This window comes from Primulina tabacum, chromosome 14 (assembly GCF_025594145.1).
Source record: "Primulina tabacum isolate GXHZ01 chromosome 14, ASM2559414v2, whole genome shotgun sequence".
Lineage (NCBI taxonomy): Eukaryota > Viridiplantae > Streptophyta > Magnoliopsida > Lamiales > Gesneriaceae > Primulina > Primulina tabacum.
In genome coordinates, this window is record NC_134563.1 from 4,036,503 (window position 1) to 4,050,624 (window position 14,122).

The 14,122-nt window shown below is 35.0% G+C and overlaps 1 protein-coding gene across 5 annotated transcripts; it reads right to left on the reverse strand.

Moving 5' to 3' along the window:
• Nucleotides 1-2,406: 2,406 nt before the first annotated feature.
• On the reverse strand, nt 2,407-8,426 carry LOC142523678 (uncharacterized). 5 transcript variants are annotated; one of them, XM_075627402.1, is made up of 8 exons: nt 8,242-8,423; nt 7,887-7,963; nt 7,243-7,485; nt 6,972-7,080; nt 6,489-6,609; nt 5,669-6,400; nt 3,208-4,747; nt 2,407-3,007 (listed from the first exon to the last, which is right to left on the reverse strand). In XM_075627402.1, the coding sequence occupies exons 3-8, from the start codon at nt 7,433-7,435 to the stop codon at nt 2,595-2,597; spliced, it is 3,108 nt and encodes a 1,035-aa protein (XP_075483517.1). In that variant the 5' UTR covers nt 7,436-7,485; nt 7,887-7,963; nt 8,242-8,423; the 3' UTR covers nt 2,407-2,594. The 5 variants fall into 5 exon arrangements, with proteins under 5 accessions (XP_075483517.1, XP_075483518.1, XP_075483516.1 ...); XM_075627403.1 differs by lacking the exon at nt 7,887-7,963; XM_075627401.1 differs by having other exon boundaries at nt 7,243-8,024.
• Nucleotides 8,427-14,122: the final 5,696 nt, after the last annotated feature.

A 14,122-nucleotide genomic window follows, 5' to 3' on the forward strand; every position in this document is an offset into this window, starting at 1 on the left:
ATGGTAGGAACTCCGGTTATGTTGCTGCAGAACATATATCATTATATTGGACTATGCAATGAAACTAGGTTAATTTTGATTCTAACTAGAACTAATGTGGGTCATCAAGTTATAATCCAAGATTGTCATCGACTTCTTCTGATCCAAAATTTTCTTTCAAATTCCAACTAAGATAGTTTCCTTTGATTGTATCATATGCAATGGCAATCAACAAAAGTCAGGGCCAATCTATATCTTATGCAGGACTTCTTCTGAAACAACTAGTTTTTAGTCATGGTCAGTTTTATGTCGTTGTATCCAGAGTTACAAATTCTAAATATCTAAAAAATTTGATATATGCTAGTGATAGCAGCAAAAAAATTCAACGACAAATGTTGTATTTAAAGAAATTTTTCATAGTATGTGAAAAAATTTGTTTCTTAATTGTATGATTTATAATCTTTTTTTTTGCATTTTAAAAATCTATACAATTTTAGTAATTAATTTTTAATAATATCATCACGTGCATCGCACGAGTTAGATACTAATATTTTTAAAACCGAAGTTTAATAATTTTATATAGATTTTATATTTTATTAAATAATATTTAGTGAATTAAGAATATTTCGTTAAAATTTAGTTGATTGTTAATTATTTAATTCTTTAGACTTTATATCGAAAGTTTTTTAAAATTTTTATTATCTAAGTTTTGGTGATCGACAAGTTGTTTTATATTCAAACACTCTTTAATTTTAATTTCAAGTTTTCAGACCGCTAAATCGTTTCAAACTTTGTTCCACCTTAGATCTAGCTACAATACGGCATTGCCCTCCAAGTGCGAACCAAATGGAACACAAATTGGCTAGACGAAGTTTTCAACCTCGAAGAAACTTTGTTTTTTATAATGTGATTCCTTCGTTTCTTCGACCACTTGTAAACTATGATTTGTTGATTGTTTAATGATACTGATTAATTCAAAACAAAAACAAAAACAAAAATAAAAAAATGAGTTGTTGCACAGCCTCTTTGTGACCACTAGGTGCCAACATCTCCGTCATCCCGACCGACACCTGCCCCTCTTGCGGTGGGGTGTGCGACATATGCGCCACTTCGAAACCTAAGACACTATTGTGTATCCTCTATCATGATCAGCCTATTAATATATCAGAAATTCTGAAGAATAAACAAATTTACCACCTCCATTGTAATTAAAGGTAAGAGTGTCCCAAGATCTAAATCGTTTGAGAAGTAAATTTCTCGTGAGATAGTTTCACGAATCTTTATCTGTGAGACGGATCAACTCTACCGATATTCACAATAAAAAACAATATTCTTAGTATAAAAAGTAATACTTTTTCATGGATGACCGAAATAAGATATCTGTCTCACAAAATACGACCCGTGAGACCGTCAAGTTTTTGTCTTGTTTGAGTTAGAGTTCACTAACTGTATCAAAAAAGAATACAATGACAAATAACTAACAAAAACACTTTGCAACGAATACGCTTTAAATTCCGTATCATTTTGGTTCGATGGCTCGTTTATTATCACAACAGTTATAAATGTATTTTTTAAAATTAAAATAATAGAGTAGTTAGATAAAAATACTCTCTTTTGTTAATGAAATAGAAATTGAAAAGATAAAATAGACACTTTATCCAAAGTAGACATAAAAATATCTTGCACCTAATGTATTTATGTAAGAACCCAGATTCGATGACTGTTCTCACTGTATCAAGACGAGTCTTTCCAGTGTGCTTATGTCCTCACTCACACGCATTTTAGAAAACTTTCCAAGGGATCACTCATCTCAAAATTGCCCCAAGTCAAGCACGCTTAACTTTGGAGTTCTTATGTGATGAGCTACCGAAAAGAAGATGTACCTTCATGATATGAGTAGTACAAATCAAATCTTTTAAGCCCTTTTCAACTGTACAGTCCATTACATTGAACAGTCTCGGAATCCCTCTCATTCCGGTGTGGGATCGGTTCATTCATGTTCCCTCCACCTAGAAGCCTGTCAGGAGCCGCTCATTGTCCGTGCAACCTCATGGCACCGACGATCACCCGCCCCCCTCTTCGGCCCCGGGCCTCACAATTTAAGCCTTTAATTAAATTATTAGTTTGTATACAAAATGTACGGGACTATTTTTTCATGCCTCTCGAATTTTGTCTTCTCCTCTCTGAACTATTTGTCCACGTTAGGATTTTCCCATTATTATTGTATTTTTCCAAATATATTATTACACGTACTTTTCTTTCTTTCTTAAAATTGACGGGTATAATATCAGCAATTTGATAATCCAATAGAAAGTGACAAATGTATTTTTAGTTGCATCATCATTTATCACCAAAAATTACAAATAACCATCTGAATGCAATTTCCTTGAGCATCAGAAGAAAAGAATTTACCACAAAACCAAATAGTAACAGACAAGGAAATTGCAATTCCTCTATTATGATCAGCCTATTAATAGAATCAGAACTTTACAAGAATAATCAAATCTCTAAGTGGGAAGTATATATATTTTTCTTACAAAACAATTAGAACCAACAAAAAGCTTGCAAATAATAGTAGAAACACATTGCAATGCCACAAATGCAGGAGATTCCTCCTACATGATTCTGCAATTACACTTGGACTCCAACTTCGGAGGCTTAAAGCTGTCGCACTTGTATGGAGATTTATCGTGTGGACTGAACTTCTCTTCATTTTCAGCATCTATGGAAGTGGGTTTTGGGCTGGTTTCCAACTTCTGTCGAGTTTTCTGGGATCTGGAATTACGTTTGCAGGTGTTTCTTGACCTGATATCCCGTCTGTCTGAATTGGATTTGGAAGCAAATGTAACCGCTGGTTGCAGAACTTCTTCCACTCGCGGTGTTTCTTTATCTATTGCTATGTTTGCAGCTTCATACGCGAGATTGTGGACAATGGAGCTGCAGAAGAGGATTGCATCTGTTGCTTCTTCTAGAGTCAGGCTTCGGGACTTTCTTCTGCCGGATTCTTCTACCATAACAGTTGATTCTTCTACGATTAGAATGAAAGTTTTAAGATTAATTAGAGAATATCATTTGAAAAGGTCAAGCCTACCACTGCAGAATAAGATTAGGACACAATAACAAGACAAGATCATCAAATATGGGTAAGAATAAGGAATACAAATCTCGAGCATAAGAAAAAGATAAGAGAACCAGGAACACAAACATTCGGAATCCTGATGCACATACCAGGGGCACCACGGGATGAATCTGAAATATCAAATTCTTCAAAAGTTGCTGTAACGTCATTTTGTGCCACTGAATCAGAGGGCTCCAGTAACTCATCTGTGTGGGAATTAATGGAATCTGCATCAGAATGAGAAGCATTCTCCAATTCCATTTCTGATTTAGTATCCAAAGAGCTTGGATGGTGAGCTTCTTCAACATCCATTACCACAGGACACGAACTTTGCATCTCATCTTCCCCATGACCAAAGGGCTGCGAATGTGCAGACAGCGTATCTGCATCCATTGAATTATTAGAATCAGAAGTTGAAACTGGCAAAGCTGAAATATCTTCGGAGTGGACATTCATGAGATGGTCAGTTAATTCAGCAGCAGGTTTAAAGATATTGCTTTCAGAATCCATATATTCAGAAGCCAGAGATTGTTCACTTGGATCTACACATTTCGCGGCCCCTATACTAACTTCATGGCAACTTGGCGCGGCACTTTGGACCAGGAAGCAATGACTTGAAGCACCAGACAAAGATGAAGCAGATCGTTTGTGCTTTGTAGGCATATCAAGCATCCAATTTTCTCCATCTGATTTTCGGCCACTTGATTGCCTTTGAATCCGAGTTTCTATTTTACTTGAATAGCCCAAATCAACAGAAGATGATACAGATGCACCGCTATGTCCAATGGAGCTTCTTATGCTATTCATAGAGTCCCTCATATAAGAGAAATCATCATAGCAGGTGGCACTCGCAGTAAAACTCCTGCTTTGGACAATGGGTCCTCTGCTGCTACTCGATTTCTTCAGCAGCAAAGAAATGCCTGCTCCTTCGGAAACTTCCACCCTTGAATTTAAATTGGACTCACCGTGCTGCAACTGCTGGTGGCCAAAGTCAGCATACAGATGATGAATAATCTCCTGATCAGTGGCAGAAGTCGGTACCCCTTCCTCAACCCGAAGTGCTGCAGACTGGTCCAAAATCTCAAGCGAATTATGACTTGTATTTATTTCCAAATTTGTACACTCAGCACAAAGTTGTAAGGATCCTTCCCTCATAACTTCATTCATAACTTCATCTGAAGGAAACTTGAGGCCACATTTCGAGCATATTGCCATATCTGGTGGGCCATCACCATTTGAATAATCATACATAGCTGCGGCTTTGTCAAGTTGGCTATTTCTGTCTGTAACAACCAACTGAGAATTTGCAATGGAGGGGCCATCGATTTCGCCATGCTTACTAAGAGTGGATTCTTCCATGATCTTGCTCCCAAAATCTTCATTCAAACCATCAGCTTGATCCATTGAAAATACTTCATCCTGCAAATTAAGATATTGTACTTTCACACTTTCACAGGTCAAATCTTCCTGGCTTAGCTCAATTTCTCTTGTATGAAGTGCTCCATTTGTTCCTTGGTCAGAACTGGCATTGCTGCTAGTTGTGATTGAAGAATTTCGGGATGTCAGAGAATGATGATGCACACTTGCAAAAGTTGAACTGGGAACACTGGACAAGAGGGGTCTAAACATATTCTGAGGGCCTTTCTTATCCTGCATACATTTACAGGAAAAAAAAGTCACCATGTGAAATCGCTTATAAAAGATACAGTAGTAAATCATGCTTCAGGAAAGGATGTGGCTGTATCATATTTGACTAATTGGGAAACCATCATAAAGACCAAGACGTGGTCCACAGTCTAGAATAGACAATATTTTATCAATCCCATGTTAACTCCACCTTTTATTACAACCGTTCTACTCCACCCATCCCAAAATTAGTTGAAGTATCCTTCAACTTGTAATTCCATCATGCATCAGCCATTACCACTACTTCTTCCTCAGTGTACAAATGCAAACACCTATTTCCTTGTTTGATGATGATTACGAAGAAACTCATCAAGTCATGTTTTGAATTTTGATGGTGACAATCATTTTCAATTTGGTATACGCATCTATTGACACGTGGTATGAAGATTTTGTCAATACATATACAAGACAAGACAAGATAAGAAGACATTTTCCAAAGCAACGATAGAGCCATGATTAAATAACAAAAAAAAAAAACTAAAACTAAAACTAGTATGAAAACAAGAAGATAGTAAATCGAACAAATACCATCCAGAAAATCTGGGAAATCAGGTAAGTAGTGCCAAAAAAACATCAGCATTCTAGGATTAACCATAATGTCACACTTCCGCGATGCAAGGTACAGATGGATGCAACCGCATTTATAAAAAGATTGTACACATGCAAAAATAGACACACGCATACAAGATATATTCAGAAAAGGAAAGTCGTTAAATTTTCTATTAAGTGACGTGGCCGGTCACCCAACATAGCAGAAGTCATTGTTGAACTACAATTTGACACTCACAAGCAGAAGAAACAAATATCAAACGACTGGAATAACAAGATAGTATGATCCATATACCAAGAAACCGATGGGAAAATTAATACATAAAGTTGCCTAACCATTTGTCTGAGCGCCAAGTCGAAGGATCTTTTCGGAGCCGAGCTTGACAAAAATTTAGATGGTTTCTTGGAATATCCAACAGCCCTCATATTTGGGAGAGTCCCTATGCTTCTTGGAGCTGAACGGTCTGAGCTGCTGATAGGAAAGGATTGTGGTGAGTCAGCATCATCATCACCAGATGATGCAATTGAAGCTTTACTATGGACACTAAATGGATCCCTATCATGACTGTGTGACGAACTGACACTTCTAGAAGCGGTTGGAGACATGGATTGTCTTCCAGATCTGGAGCTATTCCTCGATGCCGGAGAAGATCCTCGTACATATGATGCTGGTCTGTCAGCCAGTGAGGTACGAAGATTCGGTGGGGCCTCTAAAGAAAAGCCTGGGATGTTAGATTGCCATGCGTGTATTTTTGGTGAAGCAGAGTTCCCCCGACTTGTCTTGATGGGGGAGGCACCTCTAACTCCTGAAGGGACAACAGAGATGACTGAACCAGTGCTCATCCTCCTCGGGCTAGGTGTACTAGACAGCAGAGCAGGTTTGGATTTACTCGGTGAGGGCGACAGCCTTCTTGCAGCAGACAGCTGTCGCAAAGTAGGCGGTGGGCTTGAGTGAGTAGCAGAAAGTGGCCTACTTCTTGATTGCAATGAATTATTTCTCGACCGAGGAGATGGGCTCAAGCGTTGAGGACTTGCACTACCTCTACTATTTCTGTAACACTTCTCTGTCTGAAGTAAAACACATTTACAAACAATTTCAGACGAACATGCAAAACAAAGAGTCATATCTTAATCAAGTCTTCTTGCAAGATCTTACTGTGGATGATACCGGGATTGGAACGGGTTGACTCCTTGACCTTCCCCTTGGTGCAAGATTAATTGGCGGCACATCATCATCCAAAGAAGTAAATAGAGGAGTTTCAGGAGGCGTTATCAACCTGAAACATATCACAAATGACACAGTAAGGAACATGAGGAGAATGAAATGTCGCCAGTTACCATTTTATGCAACAGAGCGATATAAAACAAAGTAAATAAATTTGTAAGGAAGCAATATCTTATAGGTTTTAATTTTGCCCGAACTTCAATATCAGAACTTCTAAGTTTCAATAACTTGGATAGAAAAAAAGTTAATGCGTAAACTGGATTGTAGCAAAAATCTAACCATACCCTGAAACCACATCAATGTAGGTGCTTTTGGCTCTTTTTTTATACCAACAAAACAAAGATTTGAAATACATAATATTTCAAACGAATAAAAGAAAAAAAAGAGTCAAGAACAAAAAAGAAAGAACCAAACCAATCATAGTCATTTTTATCTCCCTCTGTATTGAGCAGGTCACTGCTCTCACCCCTAGCAGGAACGGAGATTCCAAGCTTATAATCTGGGAAGTACCTAAATTTTGTAGCTGCCAAATGCCATAAACGAAAAAGGAAAAACAGAGAGCAACATTTGTCAGCAAGACTGAGCAAATAAATTAAAAAAGAAAAACACAAGGCGCATTATTCGCTAAATACCAAAGCCATAAATGCAGATAATCTGAAAGCAGATCAAGGGTGCGAGAACTCACAGAATATGTTATCAAAGTCGTCATTCGACTGAAGCAAGAAATTCTCTTTTTCTTTGCTCCGCAACTCGTTAAACAGAGCAAGATCATCGTCATCTCGATAGTGAATCCCGCTCTCCAGACTACGCCCTCTCTTGTGATTCTCTACCCTCATTTCCCTTCCAGGGAAAACCCTCACCGCAGGTGATGAAGGCATTAATTTCGAACCCCCAGCCTTAATTCAGCCTATAGTTTACCAGTCAAACCCTTCAAGAAAAAGACAAAAATCCTAACTCAAACAGCAAATCATAGAGATCGCACAATTTGATCCAGCATCTCCGTAAAGAAAATGCATTCCAACACTTATCCTCTACCACACTTAAGAATCAAATTCCACTTCACATCCAATATATCGAAGAAAAATGTTTTCTTTTGACCCATTAGCACCAATATCATGTAACTCTATATTTCTTTTATCGCTCAACAACACTCACTTCAAATAACACATAAAACTACCAAAATCTACTAAAAAATCCAAGACCCAATTCAGAATACACTTCACTCCAGACCCACTATAGCTTACAACCAAAGCAAACACTTAACACAGGCAGCAAAATTCAGCAGCTCCAAATAGTAAAAACAAGCACAAAAATGGCATTCCACAGTACCCAGTTCAAGCCTCACAGCTTTACTGCAAAACCCTCAAGTCCTCTTAACATTACACGCCCCACAAAGTAGTCTGGATCTGAAGGGAGGTGAGCAGATCAAGAGAAATCCAAGATCAGGTTAAACCGTGGAAAGAAAACCTAGAAAAGACGGATGAAAATATGAATAAAGGGCCTAATTATTGTTCACGTGAGAGGTAGATTGCAAGGAGAGAAAGCGAAATGTGCAGCAGGAAGTAGCACCACCGCAGCAGCAGCGGCAAAGCAAAAAAGAAAAAAAAATGGCAAATGAAATTCATAACAATAAAAAAAAACAAAATGTTATGAAGCGATTAACGATAATAATCATGGAATTTACGTTGCAAACAGTGATCATCTGGCATTGTTTTTCGTTTTATTTTACTAAGTTTCGTTACTGTCTCTCTCACAGACTCTCCGGGTCAGCTTTGATTCTCCCATTTTCTTTTGTTTCTTTTTTCAGCTTTTCCTTCTCTTTGCTCCTTCCTCTCATTTATTTCTTCACATTTTTTTCTTTTGTTTTCCACTTCTCTTTAATTTTACTCCTTTTTTAAATGAACAATAAAAAGAAGAGGGTAGTGTCATAATATGACATAAATGAGTGGTTTGGGACATAATTCATGGTTTTTTTGTGGATGATATAATGTTGTTATTGTTGATCTTATATAGTAAATACGAGTTCATTCGACTCGATTTTAATTTATTTAACATGATTATTAAATATAATGTATGTATTGAATTATTTTCAACACAAAAATTCATTTGAGACGATGTCACGAGTCAATTTTGTTAAAAAAATATTTTATTTGAGTCATCCATAAAAAAATATTATATTTTTATTGTAAATATAGACAACGTTAACACGTTTCACGAATAAAGATTTATAAGACCGTCTGGTACGATTGGTTTTACATTTACATAAAAAGAAAAGAAGTAAAACAATAAAACTGGGAATCCATCCATCTACATGATTGATCTCATTGTTGGGGCATTTAGCAATAATTATTATGTTCTAATTAAGAGAGAATGGATGACAAAAAAGGAAACTATTAATTGGATTACAAAATGTGTCTAGTTTTGGTAAAGATGGTAAATATTTCCGTTTGCTTCTGTTTGTAGTGAACAACATTGTCAAAATTTTGAAGGTATTGCTGTCCTGAGAGTATATTGCAATTATTCCTTCATGTTAGGAAATTCGGTTGAGTGTTCCAATACTTTTTTTATATTAGTTATTTTACGCACGCGATATTTTTTCATTGTGAAAATTACCCATATCAACCCACAAAGACCATGATCTTGAACAATAAATAAATAAATAAATAAATATATATATTATATAAAGAAAAATTAAAATAACATTTGTGTGAAAAAACAGGAAAGAAGACTATTCAATCAAAATAAGTAAAATTCAAATAAACACATATTATACAATATTTTTTTGCATAACATAATTAACAAAAAATAATATTTTTATGGTGAAAAATAATATTTAGAATAAAAAACAATAATTTCCGTGGATTGAATATTTTTCAGAAATAAGCATGATTAATAAAAAATTTGATATTTTTGCTAGCATGTTTTTGCTATTTGAATTAATTTCTACCTGCGCCAACCAATACCATGAATATGAATTTAATATTTTATCATCATGAACTATTAATTAAAAAAACAATGTCAAATTTGATGAAAAAATTCATATAAATTCGTCTCGATCAATTTTGTGATATGGATTTTAAACCCAACTCGATTTATAAGAAAAAATATTATATTTTATGTTAAAAATATTATTTTTTTAAAAAAAATTCATCTCATATATATATTCATGATCACAAAAACTCATGTGAGACAATATCACATGTCAATTTTTTGAGACAAATATTCTATTTATGTCACTCATAAAAAAATATTATTTATTGTAAATATGAACAAAATTGACTCTTTTCAAAAATAAAAAATCTATAAAATCGTCTCACAGACGATTATTCAAACTACCTTATCAAGATTTTATTTTCCCATGTATTTGTAGCAATTATTATATTTGAGTGAGGGGAGAGAAACTTCTCTCATATTTTAATAGATATATATATATATATAAATTAATGATTCTTTAACTTATTGGTGTAATGGACCACATTGCCAACAACTAGAGAACGTTTTAGAATTATACCACTGTGACAGACACTCGATAACTCCCCATCACTAATATAAAATATATATATATATATTCATACTCTATGGATGAGCACACTACTCCTGGTTCATCTCTAGCCCAAATGGAAGACAAGCTCATCAAGGACTCATGTACTCTCCTATAAATATCATATTTGAGTATTCAGTTAGGGGATTCAAGATATTGTTTTCAGCAGCAACCTTAGTTGTTCTCTCATATATCCTCAATTTCTGACTTGAGCGTCAGATAGACTACACCGGGACACCCTCTCGGCCACATTCTAACGATCTTATTCGTGATTTCTGGCTCAGGGTAATTTCAAAACCTGCGTCTGGACCAGTGACACTTACTGGAAGCGGACCCTGAACATATATATATATATATATATATATATGTATATGTATATATTTGTTAGGCAATTAAACATATAAATTATAAATATTAATCCCTTTATTTAAAAGATAATTATCATTACACATCTTTGTCACAAAAACTGTCAATCATGTCATTTTAATTGGTTGGGGTGTGGATGAAATAACATCAGTAGCCTTTCTTCCTCAACTTCTTTTGAACAAAATTAACCATTGCTTGTGTGTCTATTTACTATAATTGCTAATGATTAAGATTAAGACTATATCATCTCACAACCCGCTCCGAAAATATCCCGACACGAGTTTTCGAGATTTTTCCAGTCTCAATAAATGTCAGGAGAAGGATCAAGTATATAATATCCTCCGATAAGATCCTCGGCTCGAGATTATATTTTAAAAATGATATTATTGAGCTGTAACTCATACATAGATGGTCTAATATATTTAAACTAATTAATCTAATATAAATAAATAAATTCATATAGAATAATATTATTATTATAATTAAAATAAATTATATTATTTTTATTTTTTTTGTCCATTTCGGCTTTTAAATTTTATAATTTTTTTTTCTGAAAAAACAAAAAAGAGATTTTGTTTTGGTTAAATTATTATTAACTTGTACAAAAAACTTGTCACGGAGATATTTTGATGTTTCATGTTTCCTTGTATTATTATTCTTTTTCGTTGTGGTTTTTATTGGTATTTGTGTTCCTATGTTTTTTTTCCCGTAATCTCTTCTAAGGATATGTGATGTACGGAAGTTGTTTGATTTTTTTTTTTCATATAGACATATTATTTTCTCCCCATTGCTCCTTGCACTTCTAGACATTGTTTAGGAAAAAAATTTAGATGGACTTGTCTACAACTATTTTTGGTGGTGTGAAAGTTACACTTTGTGTTTCCATAAAAAAATATATATTGGGATGTCCTCTCTTTTATCTCATGGGATATCGGAAATTTGAGTCACAACATTTGTCGGGTATGGAATAGGGAGGAAAAAAAAGGACGGGTCCTAGCTGATTTCATCTCGAATAACAATTAATGGTGTTCTGAAACCAAATCAAATCGATCCAAGTTGTAAAACCAAACATAAATGTGTTCGGCTTTCAAACAATCGTTGTTTAGATTGGTTTTAAAATTAATCAAACCGTAAAAATTAATTTGTTTCGAATTTTAGATAATAATAATAAAAAAAAGATCAAACCAAATTGATTACATTAATACCAGGGCAATTTTTAAAGGAACATGTTGAGAAAAATGTCGGGGGTTGCCCCTCCTTTGCCCTCTCTTCTCGGGTCTGGTCACCCGATCACACTTCTCTCTCCTCAAAGCATTCCTCTTCTGCTTCTGAGCCTCATACATATTGATGTATTTTTCCGTCCGAGCCAAGATCTCTTCAAAAACTCCGGGCTTTTTCTTGGTCAATGATCGAAAAAATTCTCCCTCCCGTAAGCCCTGAGTAAATGAAGTTGTTTTGGTTTCTAGAGCACATGAAGGAACATCTAAAGCAACTCGATTAAACTTTCGGATGTATGTCCTTAAACTTTCTTCCGGACTCTGCTTCACCTCAAATAAACTTAAGGCAATTATTTTCTATTTTTTGCTGCTGCTGAAATGATGCAAGAATACTTTTTGAAAATCTTCGAAAAACTGTATGCTCTGAGGGGGTAATCCTTCAAACCACCTCTAAGCTGAGTCCACCAGAGTGGGTAAGAACACGTTGCACTTGATTCGGTCCTTATAGCAATGCAACATAGTCATATTCTCAAACCGGACAAAATGCTCATCCGGATCAGCACTCCCATCATAATCTTTGATCTTCGCATATTTGAAATTCGCGGGCAAAGGTTCCCAGACAATGGCATCAACAAAAGAGCATCCCTTAGTGATTACCCGAGAATTATTCCGGCTCTCCATCTCTCCCTCCAAATTTTTCATCTTTTGCCTCAACTCCTCCAACTCGTAGGTCACAGTAGGAGACTTAGAACCAGCACTAGACTCCTTCTCCTCCATTCCCACTTCCTCCTCTCTCCTTTCCTGATCTTGCTCATGCTCACCCTCTGGTTGAGTATAATGATGATAAGGAGCCTTTCTTGCTACGGCCTTCTCAACGACATCAGATATAATCCGAGCCAATCCCTCATGTGACAAAGTAATAACAAGTTGATGTCATGTGAGCGGAGGATCAACTTGACCAGAGATAAGTGGATCATCTCCAAGAACCCGCAAAGTATCTTGATTAGTTCTTTTGGTGTGAGTCATGTCTTCGTCTTGAACTCAAATTCCCACAGACGGAGCCAATGATGTGATCCTGTTAAATTGGGTAAGCTGGGTCGGGGCAATCCACTGAATCGAATAAGAGTTTTGTTAAGAGAAAATGAGCAATGAGATATATTCTGTGGAGAAGATATATCTCTGTAATATAGCTTCAGCTGTAACCTTCAAACAAGGAAATGAACTCGTGAATGAGCGCCAGACAGAGTGGTGTCCGGCATAGCTACTCTGATGCTTAAGTCAGCATGTGAAGATGAAAAAGGCTGTATATGTGTGAATATACGTGAATATGTGAAAGATCCTTCAAATATAAAACATATCTGTTATTTATAGGATGAAATCCTACGATTACCTTGTTTTCAGTGTCCACCTGCTAATTAGGGTAAGATGGCTGCTCATACCCTTCTTCTGACAACTTGTTCTGACACGCCAACCCATGTGGTTCTGACAGTAATGATTGTCAAGCATAAGGATATCTCATACTGGTACACTCGAGTGAGGTGTTATTTTCGAGGTATCCCGGATAAAAATCCTCCTGAAACTTGTATGAAAGCCCGTGCTTCTGGTAACCCGAGAAAAAGATGTCCTGGACATTAACCTGCCCGGCTACTAATGAGTTCCTTATGCGGCCCTATCAAAATTCGGACTATTCATTTAATATACCTGATCATCCATGATCCGGGCTCTTCAAGGGATATCATGTATGAAAGAGGTATGATACACATTTAGTTAGTTATTTATTATTTGAGTTATAAATGACTATATATTAACAAATAATTTTTTTTAATAGTTATGTGCTAATGGTATCACATATTTATAATTTTTCAGACGAATCGACTTGATTTATACTTTAAGTGAAAAACAATATTATGTTATAAAAATTAATAATTTTTACTTAAATCAACAGATATTGCACGATATTTCTTCATAGCATAATTAAAAAAATGATAGTTTTACATCGAAAAATAATACTTTAAACATAAAAAGTAAAATATTTCATGAGACAAATGCTTCAGTCAAATCAGCATGTATTATACAATAATTCAAAATATAACTAACAAAAAAATGATATTTTTGTATTGAAAAATAATATATTGTATATAAAAAAATAATATTTCTAATGAGTCGAATATTTTTAACTCAAATCAACATATATTACATAATATTTATTTATAAGATAACTAACAAAGAATGATATTTTTGCAGTGAAAAATAATATTTTGAACATTAAAAATATTTTTCATGAATCGATCCGATCAGATATCAATCTCATAAAATTGATTCATATTATATTCTATATTTATTTAAAATTAAAGTATGTATAGATAACTCATATTTCCTAAAAAAATTTGGATAACATATAATATGTACACAAACGTGAATAATATGTTATGGACGCATAT

What these genes read in the sequence shown, in the direction of transcription:
- LOC142523678 (XM_075627403.1), bottom strand. Translation starts at nt 7,435, where the DNA reads ATGCCTTCATCACCTGCGGTGAGGGTTTTCCCTGGAAGGGAAATGAGG. An exon ending in ACTTGGCGCTCAGACAAATG is followed by an intron (nt 4,748 to 5,668) that starts GTTAGGCAACTT and finishes AAATGTATGCAG; the next exon opens with GATAAGAAAGGCCCTCAGAA. An exon ending in TTCATCCCGTGGTGCCCCTG is followed by an intron (nt 3,008 to 3,207) that starts GTATGTGCATCA and finishes TTCTAATCGTAG; the next exon opens with AAGAATCAACTGTTATGGTA.